Source organism: Engystomops pustulosus, chromosome 6 (assembly GCF_040894005.1).
Source record: "Engystomops pustulosus chromosome 6, aEngPut4.maternal, whole genome shotgun sequence".
NCBI lineage: Eukaryota > Metazoa > Chordata > Amphibia > Anura > Leptodactylidae > Engystomops > Engystomops pustulosus.
This window is the reverse complement of record NC_092416.1, coordinates 188,997,642-189,022,070: the sequence shown is the minus strand read 5'-3', so window position 1 is coordinate 189,022,070 and position 24,429 is coordinate 188,997,642. Positions and strand designations below refer to the sequence as shown.

The following is a 24,429-nucleotide window of genomic DNA, read 5'->3' as shown; positions in this document are numbered from 1 at the left end:
CTGTGTATCTAATCCTCCCCTGTGTGATACTGACTGCTGAGCTGTGTATCTAATCCCATCCTGTGTGATACTGTCTGCTGAGCTGTGTATCTAATCCCATCCTGTGTGATACTGTCTGCTGAGCTGTGTATCTAATCCCCTGCTGTGTGATACTGCTGAGCTGTGTATCTAATCCCATCCTGTGTGATACTGCCTGCTGAGCTGAGTATCTAATCCACCCTGTGTGATACTGCCTGCTGAGCTATGTATCTAATCCTCTCCTGTGTGATACTGACTGCTGAGCTGTGTATCTAATCCTCTCCTGTGTGATACAGTCTGCTGAGCCGCGTATCTCATCCTGTGTGATACAGATGTATGTGGAGATTCTCGCTGTCTCTTATACTTGAACACTCAGTTGCTATGGTAACCGAGCTCCGGTAGATTTATTTATAAATCTCACTTGTTTAAATAAGAATGTGAGATACATGTACAGCGCCTAGCAACCGGCATGTAACCCACGGCAACACAAGCATCCTGTATTATTGTCATCAGCAGGGGGCGGGGCTGTGACTACCTCTCACACAGGATATACAGGCAGGGGGCGGGGCTGTGATACCTCTCACACAGGATATACAGGCAGGGGGCAGGGCTGTGACTACCTCTCACACAGGATATACAGGCAGGGGGCGGGGCTGTGACCACCTCTCACACAGGATATACAGGCAGGGGGCGGGGCTGTGACTACCTCTCACACAGGATATACAGGCAGGGGGCAGGGCTGTGACTACCTCTCACACAGGATATACAGGCAGGGGGTGGGGCTGTGACTACCTCTCACACAGGATATACAGGCAGGGGACGGGGCTTTGACTACCATCACACAGGATATACAGGCAGGGGGCGGGGCTGTGACTACCTCACACACAGGATATACAGGCAGGGGGCGGGGCTGTGACTACCTCACACACAGGATATACAGGCAGGGGGCGGGGCTGTGATACCTCTCACACAGGATATACAGGCAGGGGGCGGGGCTGTGACTACCTCTCACACAGGATATACAGGCAGGGGGCGGGGCTGTGACTACCTCTCACACAGGATATACAGGCAGGGGGCGGGGCTGTGACTACCTCACACACAGGATATACAGGCAGGGGGCGGGGCTGTGATACCTCTCACACAGGATATACAGGCAGGGGGCGGGGCTGTGACTACCTCTCACACAGGATGTACAGGCAGGGGGCGGGGCTGGGTTTAAGGGGTTAAGTTCTCTGTGTAATATGGGTGCAGGGTTATATATCATATTATTAGTTGGGTATTTCCATGTGAGGTGGAGTTCCCCTTTAAGACAGTGTATTACATAAGCGGCGGTGTATTTCTTCCCTTCTCTGTGCTGGGGACACGTTCTCATCCCTTGTAGATGTCAGGACAATAGTCCTGATTAGTATCCGATGATTTTCCTCCTCCGCCTTCCTGACCTCTGATTCGCTGTAACGTTCCGTTTCTCGTGTTGATCGTCTTAATTGCATGTGACAAGGTCATGTGACCGGAGTAATCAGGAAATAACAGATCATCAAAAATTATTCTGTCATCCCAATTAAAACTCAGCAGAGAGGGGGAGGGTCCTCCAGGCCCCTTGTACCCACCATCACAGCAGTAATACCCCCTTGTCCCCACCTTCACAGCAGTAATACCCCCTTGTACCCACCCTCACAGCTGTAATACCCCCTTGTACCCACCCTCACAGCAGTAATACCCCCTTGTACCCACCATCACAGCAGTAATACCCCCTTGTACCCACCCTCACAGCAGTAATACCCCCTTGTACCCACCCTCACAGCTGTAATACCCCCTTGTACCCACCCTCACAGCAGTAATACCCCCTTGTACCCACCATCACAGCAGTAATACCCCCTTGTACCCACCCTCACAGCAGTAATACCCCCTTGTACCCACCATCACAGCAGTAATACCCCCTTGTACCCACCCTCACGGCAGTAATACCCCCTTGTACCCACCCTCACAGCTGTAATACCCCCTTGTACCCACCCTCACAGCAGTAATACCCCCTTGTCCCCACCTTCACAGCAGTAATACCCCCTTGTACCCACCATCACAGCAGTAATACCCCCTTGTCCCCACCTTCACAGCAGTAATACCCCCTTGTACCCACCATCACAGCAGTAATACCCCCTTGTACCCACCCTCACAGCAGTAATACTCCCTTGTACCCACCCTCACAGCAGTAATACCCCCTTGTACCCACCCTCACAGCAGTAATACCCCCTTGTACCCACCCTCACAGCAGTAATACCCCCTTGTACCCACCCTCACAGCAGTAATACCCCCTTGTACCCACCCTCACGGCAGTAATACCCCCTTGTACCCACCTTCACGGCAGTAATACCCCCTTGTACCCTCCATCACAACAGTAATGCCCCCTTGTACCCACCCTCACAGCAGTAATACCCCCTTGTACCCACCCTCACAGCAGTAATGCCCCCTTGTACCCACCCTCACAGCAGAAATGCCCCCTTGTACCCACCCTCACAGCAGAAATGCCCCCTTGTACCCACCCTCACAGCAGTAATACCCCCTTGTACCCACCTTCACGGCAGTAATACCCCCTTGTACCCACCATCACAACAGTAATGCCCCCTTGTACCCACCCTCACAGCAGTAATACCCCCTTGTACCCACCCTCACAGCAGTAATACCCCCTTGTACCCACCCTCACAGCAGTAATACCCCCTTGTACCCACCCTCACAGCAGTAATGCCCCCTTGTACCCACCCTCACAGCAGAAATGCCCCCTTGTACCCACCCTCACAGCAGAAATGCCCCCTTGTACCCACCCTCACAGCAGTAATACCCCCTTGTACCCACCCTCACGGCAGTAATACCCCCTTGTACCCACCCTCACGGCAGTAATACCCCCTTGTACCCACCCTCACAGCAGTAATACCCCCTTGTACCCACCCTCACAGCAGTAATGCCCCCTTGTACCCACCCTCACAGCAGAAATGCCCCCTTGTACCCACCCTCACAGCAGAAATGCCCCCTTGTACCCACCCTCACAGCAGTAATGCCCCCTTGTACCCACCCTCACAGCAGTAATACCCCCTTGTACCCACCCTCACAGCAGTAATACCCCCTTGTACCCACCCTCACAGCAGTAATACCCCCTTGTACCCACCCTCACGGCAGTAATACCCCCTTGTACCCACCCTCACGGCAGTAATACCCCCTTGTACCCACCCTCACGGCAGTAATACCCCCTTGTACCCACCCTCACGGCAGTAATACCCCCTTGTACCCACCCTCACGGCAGTAATACCCCCTTGTACCCACCCTCACGGCAGTAATACCCCCTTGTACCCACCCTCACGGCAGTAATACCCCCTTGTACCCACCCTCACGGCAGTAATACCCCCTTGTACCCACCCTCACAGCAGAAATGCCCCCTTGTACCCACCCTCTGGCAGCAGTAATGCCCCCTTGTACCCACCCTCTCACACCAGTAATGCCCCTTTGTATCCACCCTCTCATAGCAGTAATACCCCCTTGTACCCACCCTCTCACAGCAGTAATGCCCCCTTATACCCACCCTCTCACAGCAGTAATGCCCTGGGGGAGCAGACATGGAGGAGGAGCAGATACCAGGAGGCCACACACACTACTGAGCCTCATCAGGAGCATGCCTAGGTATTGTAGGGAGGTCATACAGGCACGTGGAGGCCACGCACCTTAGTGAGCCTCATCAGGAGCATGCCCAGGTATTGTAGGGAGGTCATACAGGCACGTGGAGGCCACACACCTTAGTGAGCCTCATCAGGAGCATGCCCAGGTATTGTAGGGAGGACATACAGGCACGTGGAGGCCACACACCTTAGTGATCCTCATCAGGAGCATGCCCAGGTGTTGTAGGGAGGTCATACAGGCACGTGGAGGCCACACACACTACTGAGCCTCATCAGGAGCATGCCCAGGTATTGTAGGGAGGTCATACAGGCACGTGGAGGCCACACACCTTAGTGAGCCTCATCAGGAGCATGCCCAGGTATTGTAGGGAGGACATACAGGCACGTGGAGGCCACACACCTTAGTGATCCTCATCAGGAGCATGCCCAGGTGTTGTAGGGAGGTCATACAGGCACGTGGAGGCCACACACAATACTGAGCCTCATCAGGAGCATGTCCAGGAATTATAGGGAGGTCATACAGGCACATGGAGGCCGCACACTACTGAGCCTCATCAGGGGCATGCCCAGGTGTTGTAGGGAGGTCATACAGGCACGTAGAGGCCACACACAATACTGAGCCTCATCAGGAGCATGCCCAGGTATTGTAGGGAGGTCATACAGGCACGTGGAGGCCACACACCTTAGTGATCCTCATCAGGAGCATGCCCAGGTGTTGTAGGGAGGTCATACAGGCACGTGGAGGCCACACACACTACTGAGCCTCATCAGGGGCATGCCCAGGTGTTGTAGGGAGGTCATACAGGCACGTGGAGGCCACACACACTACTGAGCCTCATCAGGAGCATGCCCAGGTGTTGTAGGGAGGTCATACAGGCACGTGGAGGCCACACACACTACTGAGCCTCACCAGGAGCATGCCCAGGTGTTGTAGGGAGGTCATACAGGCATATGGAGGCCACACACTACTGAGCCTCATCAGCATGCATGGGTGTTGTAGGGAGGTCATGCACACTACGGAGCCTCACTACTGTATACACCACAGAGGACTGTCTATACTGATGCAGTTGTAACAAACCCTCAGCTGTGTGGCAGCACTCGCTTCCTGTCCCCTTCTTATTTTACCTAAACCTCACCTTTATGAATAACCAAAACTTGATGTAAACTGTTATTTTTTCATATCTTTACAGTAAATGGATTCCATTCCTCAGGTTCCCCCCTACATCATCCAGAAACTGGTCATGTGATTGTCCGAAAACCAAGCAGTGACCCCCAGGTGAGCAAAGCTTCTACCTGTGATTGCCTCTCATACAGGCAGGGGGCGGGGCTGTGACTACCTCTCACACAGGATATACAGGCAGGGGGCGGGGCTGTGACTACCTCTCACACAGGATATACAGGCAGGGGGCGGGGCTGTGACTACCTCTCACACAGGATATACAGCCAGGGGGCGGGGCTGTGATTACCTCTCACACAGGATATACAGCCAGGGGGCGGGGCTGTGACCTCACACACAGGATATACAGGCAGGGGGCGGGGCTGTGACTACCTCTCACACAGGATATACAGGCAGGGGGCGGGGCTGTGACTACCTCTCACACAGGATATACAGCCAGGGGGCGGGGCTGTGACCTCACACACAGGATATACAGGCAGGGGGCGGTGCTGTGACTACCTCTCACACAGGATATACAGGCAGGGGGCGGGGCTGTGACCTCTCACACAGGATATACAGGCAGGGGGCGGGGCTGTGACTACCTCTCACACAGGATATACAGGCAGGGGGCGGGGCTGTGACTACCTCTCACAGGATATACAGGCAGGGGGCGGGGCTGTGACTACCTCTCACACAAGATATACAGGCAGGGGGCGGGGCTGTGACTCCCTCTCACACAGGATATACAGGCAGTGGGCGGGGCTGTGACTACCTCTCACACAGGATATACAGGCAGGGGGCAGGGCTGTGACTACCTCTCACACAGGATATACAGGCAGGGGGCGGGGCTGTGACCACCTCTCACACAGGATATACAGCCAGGGGGCGGGGCTGTGATTACCTCTCACACAGGATATACAGGCAGGGGGCGGGGCTGTGACCACCTCTCACACAGGATATACAGGCAGGGGGCGGGGCTGTGACCTCACACACAGGATATACAGCCAGGGGGCGGGGCTGTGATTACCTCTCACACAGGATATACAGGCAGGGGGCGGGGCTGTTACTACCTCTCACACAGGATATGCAGGTAGGGGGCGGGGTTGTGACTACCTCTCACACTAGATATACAGCCAGGGGGCGGGGCTGTGACTACCTCTCACACTGGATATACAGCCAGGGGGCGGGGCTGTGACTACCTCTCACACAGGATATACAGGCAGGGGGCGGGGCTGTGACTACTTCTCACACAGGATATACAGGCAGGGGGCGGGGCTGTGACTACCTCTCACACAGGATATACAGGCAGGGGGCGGGGCTGTGACTACCTCTCACACAGGATATACAGGCAGGGGGCGGGGCTGTGACTACCTCTCACACAGGATATACAGGCAGGGGGCGGGGCTGTGACTACCCCTCACACAGGATATACAGGCAGGGGGCGGGGCTGTGACTACCCCTCACACAGGATATACAGGCAGGGGGCGGGGCTGTGACTACCTCTCACACAGGATATACAGGCAGGGGGCGGAGCTGTGACTACCATCACACAGGATATACAGGCAGGGGGCGGGGCTGTGACTACCTCTCACACAGGATATACAGGCAGGGGGCGGGGCTGTGACTACCTCTCACACAGGATATACAGGCAGGGGGCGGGGCTGTGACTACCTCTCACACAGGATATACAGGAAGGGGGCGGAGCTGTGACTACCTCTCACACAGGATATACAGGCAGGGGGCGGGGCTGTGACTACCTCTCACACAGGATATACAGGCAGGGGGCGGGGCTGTGACTACCTCTCACACAGGATATACAGGCAGGGGGCGGGGCTGTGACTACCTCTCACACAGGATATAAGGCAGGGGGCGGGGCTGTGACCACCTCTCACACAGGATATACAGGCAGGGGGCGGGGCTGTGACCACCTCTCACACAGGATATACAGGCAGGGGGCGGGGCTGTGACCACCTCTCACACAGGATATAAGGCAGGGGGCGGGGCTGTGACTACCTCTCACACAGGATATACAGGCAGGGGGCGGGGCTGTGACCACCTCTCACACAGGATATACAGGCAGAGGGAGGGGCTGTGACCACCTCTCACACAGGATATACAGGCAGGGGGCGGGGCTGTGACTACCTCTCACACAGGATATACAGGCAGGGGGCGGGGCTGTGACCACCTCTCACACAGGATATACAGGCAGAGGGAGGGGCTGTGACCACCTCTCACACAGGATATACAGGCAGGTTGTCAGCAGTAATAGATGGTGAGATATTATTGTAGGATAAGATGTGTCTGGGTGGAGTTCCCCTTTAATTGTACAGTGCTAGGTTGCATCTGGTCTTCCGTCCTCTTGTTGCTCTTGTCTTTCTGTCCACTTCCCATTGTGGCCTCCGTCCAAGTGGCCCCATAAGGAAACATCTGTTGGTCGGGATCTCTTCTTCCTCTCAGCTGTCGCTTCATGTTCAGCGTCTGCGCTGCGAGAGGGGGAGGAGGAGGCGGCTCTGGATACAGAAGAGATGTACCGGACCCCAGATCCACTCCCTCGTATCAGGGGCAAGGAGGATTATGGGGGCCGCGATCTTGTATCTTGCACAGAAGGCAAACCCCCCTGCTGGTTAACCCCTTCCTCCCCATGTACTGCTGGTTACAGCATTTCTATTAGATTTGTTCTTGTTTATTTGATTTTAATTTAGTTTTAGATTGTTGTCCCTGCTTTGACCTAAACAGTCACTGCTGTAGTATCCAACCAGAAGCTTCCCATATATTACAGTCCTGCTGCTACTTACAACATTCACAAAGGTCTGATCATTTCTAACACTGGCTGCAGAGAGCACAGAGCACAGCAGTGTGAGGTCTGATTACACATCTCTCCAGGGACAATACATAACACTGGCTGCAGAGAGCACAGAGCACAGCAGTGTGAGGTCTGATTACACATCTCTCCAGGGACAATACATAACACTGGCTGCAGGGAGCACAGAGCACAGCAGTGTGAGGTCTGATTACACATCTCTCCAGGGACAATACATAACACTGGCTGCAGAGAGCACAGAGCACAGCAGTGTGAGGTCTGATTACACATCTCTCCAGGGACAATACATAACACTGGCTGCAGAGAGCACAGAGCACAGCAGTGTGAGGTCTGATTACATATCTCTCCAGGGACAATACATAACACTGGCTGCAGAGAGCACAGAGCACAGCAGTGTGAGGTCTGATTACGCATCTCTCCAGGGACAATACATAACACTGGTTGCAGGGAGCACAGAGCACAGCAGTGTGAGGTCTGATTACACATTCCTCCAGGGACAATACATAACACTGGCTGCAGAGAGCACAGAGCACAGCAGTGTGAGGTCTGATTACACATCTCTCCAGGGACAATACATAACACTGGCTGCAGAGAGCACAGAGCACAGCAGTGTGAGGTCTGATTACACATCTCTCCAGGGACAGTACATAACACTGGCTGCAGAGAGCACAGAGCACAGCAGTGTGAGGTCTGATTACACATCCCTCCAGGGACAGTACATAACACTGACTGCAGAGAGCACAGCAGTGTGAGGTCTGATTACACATCTCTCCAGGGACAATACATAACACTGGCTGCACAGAGCACAGAGCACAGCAGTGTGAGGTCTGATTACACATCTCTCCAGGGACAATACATAGCACTGGCTGCAGGGAGCACAGAGCACAGCAGTGTGAGGTATGATTACACATCTCTCCAGGGACAATACATAGCACTGGCTGCAGGGAGCACAGAGCACAGCAGTGTGAGGTCTGATTACACATCTCTCCGGGGACAATACATAACACTGGCTGCAGAGAGCACAGAGCACAGCAGTCTGAGGTCTGATTACACATCTCTCCAGGGACAATACATAACACTGGCTGCAGAGAGCACAGAGCACAGCAGTGTGAGGTCTGATTACACATCTCTCCAGGGACAATACATAGCACTGGCTGCAGGGAGCACAGAGCACAGCAGTCTGAGGTATGATTACACATCTCTCCAGGGACAATACATAATACTGGCTGCAGGGAGCACAGAGCACAGCAGTCTGAGGTATGATTACACATCTCTCCAGGGACAATACATAATACTGGCTGCAGAGAGCACAGAGCACAGCAGTGTGAGGTCTGATTACACCTCTCTCCAGGGATTATACATAACACTGGCTGCAGAGAGCACAGAGCACAGCAGTGTGAGGTCTGATTACACATCTCTCCAGGGACAATACATAACACTGGCTGCAGAGAGCACAGAGCACAGCAGTGTGAGGTCTGATTACACATCTCTCCAGGGACAGTACATAACACTGGCTGCAGAAAGCACAGAGCACAGCAGTGTGAGGTCTGATTACACATCCCTCCAGGGACAATACATAACACTGGCTGCAGAGAGCACAGAGTACAGCAGTGTGAGGCCTGATTACACATCTCTCCAGGGACAATACATAACACTGGCGGCAGAGAGCACAGCAGTGTGAGGTCTGATTACACATCTCTCCAGGGACAATACATAACACTGGCTGCACAGAGCACAGAGCACAGCAGTGTGAGGTCTGATTACACATCTCTCCAGGGACAATACATAACACTGGCTGCACAGATCACAGCAGTGTGAGGTCTAATTACACATCTCTCCAGGGACAATACATAACACTGGCTGCAGAGAGCACAGAGCACAGCAGTGTGAGGTCTGATTACACATCTCTCCATGGACAATACATAGCACTGGCTGCAGGGAGCACAGAGCACAGCAGTGTGAGGTATGATTACACATCTCTCCAGGGACAATACATAGCACTGGCTGCAGGGAGCACAGAGCACAGCAGTGTGAGGTCTGATTACACATCTCTCCGGGGACAATACATAACACTGGCTGCAGAGAGCACAGAGCACAGCAGTGTGAGGTCTGATTACACATCTCTCCAGGGACAATACATAGCACTGGCTGCAGGGAGCACAGAGCACAGCAGTCTGAGGTATGATTACACATCTCTCCAGGGACAATACATAATACTGGCTGCAGGGAGCACAGAGCACAGCAGTGTGAGGTCTGATTACACATCTCTCCAGGGACAATACATAGCACTGGCTGCAGAGAGCACAGAGCACAGCAGTGTGAGGCCTGATTACACATCTCTCCAGGGACAATACATAACACTGGCTGCAGAGAGCACAGAGCACAGCAGTGTGAGGTCTGATTACACATCTCTCCAGGGACAATACATAACACTGGCTGCAGAGAGCACAGAGCACAGCAGTGTGAGGTCTGATTACACATCTCTCCAGGGACAATACATGGCACTGGCTGCAGGGAGCACAGAACACAGCAGTCTGAGGTATGATTACACATCTCTCCAGGGACAATACATAATACTGGCTGCAGGGAGCACAGAGCACAGCAGTGTGAGGTATGATTACACATCTCTCCAGGGACAATACATAACACTGGCTGCAGAGAGCACAGAGCACAGCAGTCTGAGGTCTGATTACACATCTCTCCAGGGACAATACATAACACTGGCTGCAGAGAGCACAGAGCACAGCAGTGTGAGGTATGATTACACATCTCTCCAGGGACAGTACATAACACTGGCTGCAGAGAGCACAGAGCACAGCAGTGTGAGGTCTGATTACACATCTCTCCAGGGACAATACATAACACTGGCTGCAGAGAGCACAGAGCACAGCAGTGTGAGGTCTGATTACACATCTCTCCAGGGACAATACATAACACTGGCTGCAGAGAGCACAGAGCACAGCAGTGTGAGGTATGATTACACATCTCTCCAGGGACAGTACATAACACTGGCTGCAGAGAGCACAGAGCACAGCAGTGTGAGGTCTGATTACACATCTCTCCAGGGACAATACATAACACTGGCTGCAGAGAGCACAGAGCACAGCAGTGTTAGGTCTGATTACACATCTCTCCAGGGACAATACATAATACTGGCTGCAGAGAGCACAGAGCACAGCAGTGTGAGGTCTGATTACACATCTCTCCGGGGACAATACATAACACTGGCTGCAGAGAGCACAGAGCACAGCAGTGTGAGGTCTGATTACACATCTCTCCAGGGACAATACATAACACTGGCTGCAGAGAGCACAGAGCACAGCAGTGTGAGGTCTGATTACACATCTCTCCAGGGACAATACATAACACTGGCTGCAGGGAGCACAGAGCACAGCAGTGTGAGGTCTGATTACATATCTCTCCAGGGACAATACATAACACTGGCTGCAGAGAGCACAGAGCACAGCAGTGTGAGGACTGATTACACATCTATCCAGGCACAATACATAACACTGGCTGCAGAGAGCACAGAGCACAGCAGTGTGAGGTCTGATTACACATCTCTCCAGGGACAATACCCAACACTGGCTGCACAGAGCACAGAGCACAGCAGTGTGACTTCTGTAAATAAATCATAGCCCTGCTGCTACTAACACACATAAGCTATAATTACACATCTCTCCAGGGAAAATACCTACAAAACAAATCCCTGTGGTGTGCTCAGTGTCAGGCAGGTGCTACACACAAGGACAGCGCCATCTCCTGAGCCTCTGCTGGTCCCGTGAGGAGTCCCTGACCTCGGCCAGATAATTACCCATTAATGCTGCTATCAATCCAGCATCCGACCCCGTTCACTCCTCATTATGGGGTCATCTATATTCCAGTGACCCCCTGACCTCACAGCTAATTATCTGACCTTCAGGAAAATGGGAACTGACAAGGACCTGACCTGGAGCCGTCACATGACGATCACTCACATTCCCTGAAGATTGCAGGAGCTTTATTAGTTTTGTAGAATATTTTACTATTAGTGATATTTATATAATTACAAATATTAGTATATTGGAAAAACAGGACAAAAATACCCGAAAAGTCTGGATGAGAGGAGGGAGCAAAAGCTCCTCCCTATCACAGGACATGTCATGCTGGATGGTCCTCCACTGCCCCCCATGGTGGATGTTCCTCCGCTGCCCCCCATGGTGGATGGTCCTCCGCTGCCCCCCATGGTGGATGGTCCTCCACTGCCCCCCCATGGTGGATGTTCCTCCGCTGCCCCCCATGGTGGATGTTCCTCCACTGCCCCCCATGGTGGATGGTCCTCCACTGCACCCCATGGTGGATGGTCCTCCACTGCCCCCCATGGTGGATGGTCCTCCACTGCACCCCATGGTGGATGTTCCTCCGCTGCCCCCCATGGTGGATGGTCCTCCACTGCCCCCCATGGTGGATGTTCCTCCGCTGCCCCCCATGGTGGATGTTCCTCCGCTGCCCCCCATGGTGGATGTTCCTCCGCTGCCCCCCATGGTGGATGTTCCTCCACTGCCCCCCATGGTGGATGGTCCTCCACTGCCCCCCATGGTGGATGGTCCTCCACTGCCCCCCATGGTGGATGTTCATGCTGGATGTTCATCCACTGCCCCCCATGGTGGATGTTCCTCCGCTGCCCCCCATGGTGGATGTTCCTCCACTGCCCCCCATGGTGGATGGTCCTCCACTGCCCCCCATGGTGGATGGTCCTCCACTGCCCCCCATGGTGGATGTTCATGCTGGATGTTCCTCCACTGCCCCCCATGCTGGATGGTCCTCCACTGCCCCCCATGGTGGATGGTCCTCCACTGCCCCCCATGGTGGATGTTCCTCCGCTGCCCCCCATGGTGGATGTTCCTCCGCTGCCCCCCATGGTGGATGTTCCTCCACTGCCCCCCATGGTGGATGGTCCTCCACTGCCCCCCATGGTGGATGGTCCTCCACTGCCCCCCATGGTGGATGGTCCTCCACTGCCCCCCATGGTGGATGGTCCTCCACTGCCCCCCATGGTGGATGGTCCTCCACTGCCCCCCATGGTGGATGGTCCTCCACTGCCCCCCATGGTGGATGGTCCTCCACTGCCCCCCATGGTGGATGTTCATGCTGGATGTTCCTCCACTGCCCCCCATGGTGGATGTTCCTCCGCTGCCCCCCATGGTGGATGTTCCTCCACTGCCCCCCATGGTGGATGGTCCTCCACTGCCCCCCATGGTGGATGTTCCTCCACTGCCCCCCATGGTGGATGTCCCTCCACTGCCCCCCATTGTGGATGTTCCTCCGCTGCCCCCCATGGTGGATGTTCCTCCACTGCCCCCCATGGTGGATGTTCCTCCACTGCCCCCCATGGTGGATGGTCCTCCACTGCCCCCCATGCAGGATGGTCCTCCACTGCCCCCCATGCAGGATGGTCCTCCACTGCCCCCCATGGTGGATGGTCCTCCACTGCCCCCCATGGTGGATGGTCCTCCACTGCCCCCCATGGTGGATGGTCCTCCACTGCCCCCCATGGTGGATGGTCCTCCACTGCCCCCCATGGTGGATGGTCCTCCACTGCCCCCCATGCTGGATGTTCCTCCACTGCCCCCCATGGTGGATGTTCCTCCACTGCCCCCCATGGTGGATGTTCCTCCACTGCCCCCCATGGTGGATGTTCCTCCACTGCCCCCCATGGTGGATGGTCCTCCACTGCCCCCCATGCAGGATGGTCCTCCACTGCCCCCCATGGTGGATGGTCCTCCGCTGCCCCCCATGGTGGATGTTCCTCCGCTGCCCCCTATGGTGGATGTTCCTCCGCTGCCCTCCATGGTGGATGGTCCTCCACTGCCCCCCATGGTGGATGGTCCTCCACTGCCCCCCATGGTGGATGGTCCTCCACTGCCCCCCATGGTGGATGGTCCTCCACTGCCCCCCATGGTGGATGGTCCTCCACTGCCCCCCATGGTGGATGGTCCTCCACTGCCCCCCATGGTGGATGGTCCTCCACTGCCCCCCATGGTGGATGGTCCTCCACTGCCCCCCATGGTGGATGGTCCTCCACTGCCCCCCATGGTGGATGGTCCTCCACTGTCCCCCATGGTGGATGGTCCTCCACTGCCCCCCATGGTGGATGGTCCTCCACTGCCCCCCATGGTGAATGGTCCTCCACTGCCCCCCATGGTGAATGGTCCTCCACTGCCCCCCATGGTGGATGGTCCTCCACCGCCCCCCATGGTGGATGGTCCTCCACCGCCCCCCATGGTGGATGGTCCTCCACCGCCCTCCATGGTGGATGGTCCTCCACCGCCCCCCATGGTGGATGGTCCTCCACCGCCCCCCATGGTGGATGGTCCTCCACCGCCCCCCATGGTGGATGGTCCTCCACTGCCCCCCATGGTGGATGGTCCTCCACTGCCCCCCATGGTGGATGGTCCTCCACTGCCCCCCATGGTGGATGGTCCTCCACTGCCCCCCATGGTGGATGGTCCTCCACTGCCCCCCATGGTGGATGGTCCTCCACTGCCCCCCATGGTGGATGGTCCTCCACTGCCCCCCATGGTGGATGGTCCTCCACTGCCCTCCATGGTAGATGGTCCTCCACCGCCCTCCATGGTGGATGGTCCTCCACTGCCCCCCATGGTGGATGGTCCTCCGCTGCCCCCCATGGTGGATGGTCCTCCGCCGCCCCCCATGGTGGATGGTCCTCCGCCGCCCCCCATGGTGGATGGTCCTCCGCCGCACCCCATGGTGGATGGTCCTCCGCCGCCCCCCATGATGGATGGTCTTCCACTAACGATACTTCCACTGTATGGTGCACCCCGAGAGGAGGCCATTTCCTGGTAGGTCACAGCCCTGGTGGTCCTAAGAGCAGAAGCTGCCCCCTCTTCTGGTGGGATAAGATATCCCCTCCATGTAAATAGAGGTCCTGGATGTCTATAGGGTCCAATGTGGCCCCTCCTTACAAAATCACCGGAGGCTCATCATCGCCATGGTCATGTGATACATTATGATGGTCCTCAACCAAAATGTTCTGAGAACCGACCAAATATTGTCACCAGGCAACAAAATCTTCAATGAAAAGACAAAGTGAAACACAAGAAGAAAAACAAAGCGCAAAATAATAATAATACCTGAAGGATAAATAAGTGACCCTATATGTGTTATATATATGTGCCGCTATATGTGTTATATATATATGTGCCGCTGTATGTGTTATATATATGTGCCACTATATGTGTTATATATATGTGCCGCTATATGTGTTATATATATGTGCCGCTATATGTGTTATATATATATGTGCCGCTGTATGTGTTATATATATGTGCCACTATATGTGTTATATATATGTGCCGCTGTATGTGTTATATATATGTGCCGCTATATGTGTTATATATATGTGCTGATGTATGTGTTATATATATGTGCCGCTATATGTGTTATATATATGTGCTGATGTATGTGTTATATATATGTGCCACTATATGTGTTATATATATGTGCCGCTGTATGTGTTATATATATGTGCCGCTATATGTGTTATATATATATGTGCCGCTGTATGTGTTATATATATGTGCCACTATATGTGTTATATATATGTGCCGCTATATGTGTTATATATATGTGCCGCTATATGTGTTATATATATATGTGCCGCTGTATGTGTTATATATATGTGCCACTATATGTGTTATATATATGTGCCGCTGTATGTGTTATATATATGTGCCGCTATATGTGTTATATATATGTGCTGATGTATGTGTTATATATATGTGCCGCTATATGTGTTATATATATGTGCTGATGTATGTGTTATATATATGTGCCGCTATATGTGTTATATATATGTGCTGATGTATGTGTTATATATATGTGCCGTTATATGTGTTATATATATATGTGCTGATGTATGTGTTATATATATGTGCCGCTATGTGTGTTATATATATGTGCCACTATATGTGTTATATATATGTGCCGCTGTATGTGTTATATATATGTGCCGCTATATGTGTTATATATATGTGCTGATGTATGTGTTATATATATGTGCCGCTATGTGTGTTATATATATGTGCCACTATATGTGTTATATATATATATGTGCCGCTGTATGTGTTATATATATGTGCCGCTATATGTGTTATATATATATGTGCCGCTATATGTGTTATATATATGTGCCACTATATGTGTTATATATATGTGCCGTTATATGTGTTATATATATGTGCCGTTATATGTGTTATATATATGTGCCGCTATGTGTGTTATATATATGTGCCGCTGTATGTGTTATATATATGTGCCGCTGTATGTGTTATATATATGTGCCGTTATATGTGTTATATATATGTGCCGCTGTATGTGTTATATATATGTGCCACTATATGTGTTATATATATGTGCCGTTATATGTGTTATATATATGTGCCGCTGTATGTGTTATATATATGTGCCGCTGTATGTGTTATATATATGTGCCACTATATGTGTTATATATATGTGCCGTTATATGTGTTATATATATGTGCCGTTATATGTGTTATATATATGTGTCGCTGTATGTGTTATATATATGTGCCGCTATATGTGTTATATATATATGTGCCGTTATATGTGTTATATATATGTGCCGCTATATGTGTTATATATATGTGCCGCTAGATGTGTTATATATATGTGCCGCTAGATGTGTTATATATATGTGCCGCTGTATGTGTTATATATATGTGTCGCTGTATGTGTTATATATATGTGCCGCTATATGTGTTATATATATGTGCCGCTGTATGTGTTATATATATGTGCCGCTGTATGTGTTATATATATGTGTCGCTGTATGTGTTATATATATGTGCCGCTATATGTGTTATATATATGTGCCGCTAGATGTGTTATATATATGTGCCGTTATATGTGTTATATATATGAGCCGCTAGATGTGTTATATATATGAGCCGCTATATGTGTTATATATATATGTGTCGCTGTATGTGTTATATATATGTGCCGCTATATGTGTTATATATATGTGCCGCTGTATGTGTTATATATATGTGCCGCTGTATGTGTTATATATATATGTGCCGCTATATGTGTTATATATATGTGCCGCTATATGTGTTATATATATGTGCCGCTGTATGTGTTATATATATGTGCCGCTGTATGTGTTATATATATGTGCCGCTATATGTGTTATATATATGTGCCGCTGTATGTGTTATATATATGTGCCGCTGTATGTGTTATATATATGTGCCGCTATATGTGTTATATATATGTGCCGCTGTATGTGTTATATATATGTGCCGCTATATGTGTTATATATATGTGTTATATATATATGTGCCGCTGTATGTGTTATATATATGTGCCGCTGTATGTGTTATATATATGTGCCGCTATATGTGTTATATATATATGTGCCGCTATATGTGTTATATATATGTGCCGCTATATGTGTTATATATATGTGCCGCTATATGTGTTATATATATATATGTGCCGCTATATGTGTTATATATATGTGCCGCTATATGTGTTATATATATGTGCCGCTATATGTGTTATATATATATGTGCCGCTATATGTGTTATATATATGTGCCGCTATATGTGTTATATATATATGTGCCGCTATATGTGTTATATATATGTGCCGCTATATGTGTTATATATATATGTGCCGCTGTATGTGTTATATATATGTGCCGCTGTATGTGTTATATATATGTGCCGCTATATGTGTTATATATATATGTGCCGCTATATGTGTTATATATATGTGCCGCTATATGTGTTATATATATGTGCCGCTATATGTGTTATATATATATGTGCCGCTGTATGTGTTATATATATGTGCCGCTATATGTGTTATATATATATGTGCCGCTATATGTGTTATATATATGTGCCGCTATATGTGTTATATATATATGTGCCGCTATATGTGTTATATATATGTGCCGCTATATGTGTTATATATATATGTGCCGCTGTATGTGTTATATATATGTGCCGTTATATGTGTTATATATATATGTGCCGTTATATCTGTTATATATATGTGCCGATGTATGTGTTATATATATGTGCCGCTATATGTGTTATATATATGTGCCGCTGTATGTGTTATATATATGTGCCGTTATATGTGTTATATATATGTGCCGATGTATGTGTTATATATATGTGCCGCTATATGTGTGTACCTTGTATCCCCCCATCACCGGGCGCTGGATTCCTGCCCCCGATGTGCGGTGGGATTTCCCTGGTGTTAACCCCTCATCCCCCGCATCGCTGGTGACATCGGGGAGTGCAGTGCGGAGCAGCAGACGCAGAACATGTCCGACATTGAGAGCAGCTTTGACGATGCCTCTTGTCTCTCTCCACAGAGTCCGGGGTCCCCGTCACCCACCAAGAGGCACAGCAAGGAGACCACCATGACAGTGAGTACCCGCTCAGCCTGTTACTATGACGATGGGGGAGCAGCGGGAGGATGGAGGCGACACAAATCCAAATACATGAACGATAGCAGCCCCCGCACCCCCAGAGGGGCATCACCGTATTATATACATTGTATACAGATACAGGGGGCATCACCGTATTATATACATTGTATACAGATACAGGGGGCATCACCGTATTATATACATTGTATACAGATACAGGGGGCATCACCGTATTATATACATTGTATACAGATACAGGGGGCATCACCGTATTATATACATTGTATACAGATACAGGGGGCATCACCATATTATATACATTGTATACAGATACAGGGGGCATCACCATATTATATACATTGTATACAGATACAGGGGGCATCACCATATTATATACATTGTATACAGATACAGGGGGCATCACCATATTATATACATTGTATACAGATACAGGGGGCATCACCGTATTATATACATTGTATACAGATACAGGGGGCATCACCATATTATATACATTGTATACAGATACAGGGGGCATCACCGTATTATATACATTGTATACAGATACAGGGGGCATCACCATATTATATACATTGTATACAGATACAGGGGGCATCACCATATTATATACATTGTATACAGATACAGGGGGCATCACCATATTATATACATTGTATACAGATACAGGGGGCATCACCATATTATGTACATTGTATACAGATACAGGGGGTCAGTATATTATATACATTGTATACAGATACAGGGGGCATCACCATATTATGTACATTGTATACAGATACAGGGGGCATCACCGTATTATATACATTGTATACAGATACAGGGGGCATCACCGTATTATATACATTGTATACAGATACAGGGGGCATCACCACATAATATACATTGTATACAGATACAGGGGGGGGCATCACCACATAATATACATTGTATACAGATACAGGGGGCATCACCACATAATATACATTGTATACAGATACAGGGGGCATCACCATATTATATACATTGTATACAGATACAGGGGGCATCACCATATTATATACATTGTATACAGATACAGGGGGCATCACCATATTATATACATTGTATACAGATACAGGGGGCATCACCATATTATATACATTGTATACAGATACAGGGGGCATCACCATATTATATACATTGTATACAGATACAGGGGGCATCACCGTATTATATACATTGTATACAGATACAGGGGGCATCACCGTATTATATACATTGTATACAGATACAGGGGGCATCACCATATTATATACATTGTATACAGATACAGGGGGCATCACCATATTATATACATTGTATACAGATACAGGGGGCATCACCATATTATATACATTGTATACAGATACAGGGGGCATCACCATATTATATACATTGTATACAGATACAGGGGGCATCACCGTATTATATACATTGTATACAGATACAGGGGGCATCACCACATAATATACATTGTATACAGATACAGGGGGGGGCATCACCACATAATATACATTGTATACAGATACAGGGGGCATCACCACATAATATACATTGTATACAGATACAGGGGGCATCACCATATTATATACATTGTATACAGATACAGGGGGCATCACCATATTATATACATTGTATACAGATACAGGGGGCATCACCATATTATATACATTGTATACAGATACAGGGGGCATCACCATATTATATACATTGTATACAGATACAGGGGGCATCACCATATTATATACATTGTATACAGATACAGGGGGCATCACCGTATTATATACATTGTATACAGATACAGGGGGCATCACCGTATTATATACATTGTATACAGATACAGGGGGCATCACCATATTATATACATTGTATACAGATACAGGGGGCATCACCATATTATATACATTGTATACAGATACAGGGGGCATCACCATATTATATACATTGTATACAGATACAGGGGGCATCACCGTATTATATACATTGTATACAGATACAGGGGGCATCACCGTATTATATACATTGTATACAGATACAGGGGGCATCACCATATTATATACATTGTATACAGATACAGGGGGGGGCATCACCATATTATATACATTGTATACAGATACAGGGGGGGGCATCACCATATTATATACATTGTATACAGATACAGGGGGCATCACCATATTATATACATTGTATACAGATACAGGGGGCATCACCATATTATATACATTGTATACAGATACAGGGGGCATCACCATATTATATACATTGTATACAGATACAGGGGGCATCACCACATAATATACATTGTATACAGATACAGGGGGCATCACCATATTATATACATTGTATACAGATACAGGGGGCATCACCATATTATATACATTGTATACAGATACAGGGGGCATCACCATATTATATACATTGTATACAGATACAGGGGGCATCACCGTATTATATACATTGTATACAGATACAGGGGGCATCACCATATTATATACATTGTATACAGATACAGGGGGCATCACCATATTATATACATTGTATACAGATACAGGGGGCATCACCGTATTATATACATTGTATACAGATACAGGGGGCATCACCGTATTATATACATTGTATACAGATACAGGGGGGTCAGTATATTATATACATTGTATACAGGGGGGGGACATCACCACATAATATACATTGTATACAGATACAGGGGGGTCAGTATATTATATACATTGTATACAGTGGGGTTCAGTATATTATATACATTGTATACAGGGGGTCAGTATATTATATACATTGTATACAGGGGGTCAGTATATTATATACATTGTATACAGGGGGGGGGTCAGTATATTATATACATTGTATACAGGGGGGTCAGTATATTATATACATTGTATACAGGGGGTCAGTATATTATATACATTGTATACAGTGGGCGTCATTATATTATATACATTGTATACAGGGGGGGTCAGTATATTATATACATTGTATACAGGGGGGGTCAGTATATTATATACATTGTATACAGGGGGTCAGTATATTATATACATTGTATACAGTGGGCGTCATTATATTATATACATTGTATACAGTGGGGGTCATTATATTATATACATTGTATACAGGGGGTCAGTATATTATATACATTGTATACAGTTGGGGTCATTATATTATATACATTGTATACAGGGGGGTCAGTATATTATATACATTGTATACAGTGGGCGTCATTATATTATATACATTGTATACAGTGGGGGTCATTATATTATATGCATTGTATACAGGGGGTCATTATATTATATACATTGTATACAGGGGGTCAGTATATTATATACATTGTATACAGGGGGGGCAGTATATTATATACATTGTATACAGGGGGGGTCAGTATATTATATACATTGTATACAGGGGGGTCATTATATTATATACATTGTATACAGTGGGGGTCATTATATTATATGCATTGTATACAGTGGGGGTCATTATATTATATACATTGTATACAGGGGGGTCAGTATATTATATACATTGTATACAGGGGGTCAGTATATTATATACATTGTATACAGGGGGTCAGTATATTATATACATTGTATACAGTGGGGGTCAGTATATTATATACATTGTATACAGTGGGGGTCAGTATATTATATACATTGTATACAGGGGGGGGGGTCAGTATATTATATACATTGTATACAGGGGGTCAGTATATTATATACATTGTATACAGTGGGGGTCATTATATTATATACATTGTATAAAGGGGGTCAGTATATTATATGCATTGTATACAGGGGGTCAGTATATTATATACATTGTATACAGATACAGACCTGACCACTTACAATGAGACCTGACCACCTACAATGAGACCTGTCCACTTACAATGAGACCTGTCCACCTACAATGAGACCTGACCACCTACAATGGCACCTGACCACCTACAATGAGACCTGTCCACCTACAATGAGACCTGTCCACTTACAATGAGACCTGTCCACTTACAATGAGACCTGTCCACTTACAATGAGACCTGTCCACTTACAATGAGACCTGTCCACTTACAATGAGACCTGACCACCTACAATGAGACCTGTCCACTTACAATGGCACCTGACCACCTACAAAGAGACCTGTCCACTTACAATGGCACCTGGCCACCTACAATGAGACCTGACCACCTACAACAAGACTTGTCCACTTACAATGAGACCTGACCACCTACAATGAGACCTGTCCACCTACAATGAGACCTGTCCACCTACAATGAGACCTGTCCACTTACAATGAGACCTGACCACCTACAATGGCACCTGTCCACTTACAATGAGACCTGACCACGTACAATGAGACCTGTCCACTTACAATGAGACCTGTCCACTTACAATGAGACCTGTCCACTTACAATGAGACCTGTCCACTTACAATGAAACCTGACCACCTACAATGGCACCTGACCACGTCCAATGAAACCTGACCACGTCCAATGAGACCTGACCATCTACAATGAGACCTGTCCACCTACAATGAGACCTGTCCACTTACAATGAGACCTGTCCACCTACAATGAGACCTGACACCTACAATGGCACCTGACCACCTACAATGAGACCTGTCCACTTACAATGGCACCTGGCCACCTACAATGGCACCTGTCCACTTACAATGAGACCTGTCCACTTACAATGGCACCTGGCCACCTACAATGAGACCTGACCACCTACAACAAGACTTGTCCACTTACAATGAGACCTGACCACCTACAATGAGACCTGACCACCTACAATGAGACCTGTCCACCTACAATGAGACCTGTCCACTTACAATGGCACCTGTCCACTTACAATGAGACCTGTCCACTTACAATGAGACCTGTCCACTTACAATGAGACCTGACGACCTACAATGGCACCTGACCACGTACAATGAAACCTGACCATCTACAATGAGACCTGACCATCTACAATGAGACCTGACCATCTACAATGAGACCTGACCACCTACAATGAGACCTGTCCACTTACAATGGCACCTGGCCACCTACAAAGAGACCTGTCCACTTACAATGGCACCTGGCCACCTACAATGAGACCTGACCACCTACAATGGCACCTGACCACCTACAACAAGACTTGTCCACTTACAATGAGACCTGACCACCTACAATGAGACCTGTCCACCTACAATGAGACCTGTCCACTTACAATGAGACCTGACCACCTACAATGGCACCTGTCCACTTACAATGAGACCTGTCCACTTACAATGAGACCTGTCCACTTACAATGAGACCTGTCCACTTACAATGAGACCTGACCACCTACAATGGCACCTGACCACGTACAATGAAACCTGACCATCTACAATGAGACCTGACCACCTACAATGAGACCTGTCCACTTACAATGAGACCTGTCCACTTACAATGAGACCTGTCCACTTACAATGAGACCTGACCACTTACAATGAGACCTGACCACCTACAATGAGACCTGTCCACTTACAATGAGACCTGTCCACCTACAATGGCACCTGACCACGTACAATGAAACCTGACCATCTACAATGAGACCTGACCATCTACAATGAGACCTGACCATCTACAATGAGACCTGACCACCTACAATGAGACCTGTCCACTTACAATGGCACCTGGCCACCTACAAAGAGACCTGTCCACTTACAATGGCACCTGGCCACCTACAATGAGACCTGACCACCTACAATGGCACCTGACCACCTACAACAAGACTTGTCCACTTACAATGAGACCTGTCCACTTACAATGAGACCTGACCACCTACAATGGCACCTGACCACGTACAATGAAACCTGACCATCTACAATGAGACCTGACCATCTACAATGAGACCTGACCATCTACAATGAGACCTGACCACCTACAATGAGACCTGTCCACTTACAATGGCACCTGGCCACCTACAAAGAGACCTGTCCACTTACAATGGCACCTGGCCACCTACAATGAGACCTGACCACCTACAATGGCACCTGACCACCTACAACAAGACTTGTCCACTTACAATGAGACCTGACCACCTACAATGAGACCTGTCCACCTACAATGAGACCTGTCCACTTACAATGAGACCTGTCCACTTACAATGAGACCTGTCCACTTACAATGAGACCTGACCACCTACAATGAAACCTGACCATCTACAATGAGACCTGACCACCTACAATGAGACCTGTCCACTTACAATGAGACCTGTCCACTTACAATGAGACCTGTCCACTTACAATGAGACCTGA

General features: G+C 48.7%; 1 protein-coding gene across 8 annotated transcripts in view; it reads left to right on the top strand.

The window, feature by feature from the left end:
- GAS7 (growth arrest specific 7) overlaps positions 1–24,429 on the top strand; it is a 252,855-nt gene that overhangs the window by 186,916 nt on the left and 41,510 nt on the right. For all 8 annotated transcript variants that reach the window (XM_072112778.1, XM_072112780.1, XM_072112781.1 and 5 more), the window contains 2 exons: positions 4,871–4,956; positions 18,070–18,123. In XM_072112778.1, the coding sequence (XP_071968879.1) occupies positions 4,871–4,956; positions 18,070–18,123 (140 nt within the window). The remainder of the gene's footprint in view (positions 1–4,870; positions 4,957–18,069; positions 18,124–24,429) is intronic.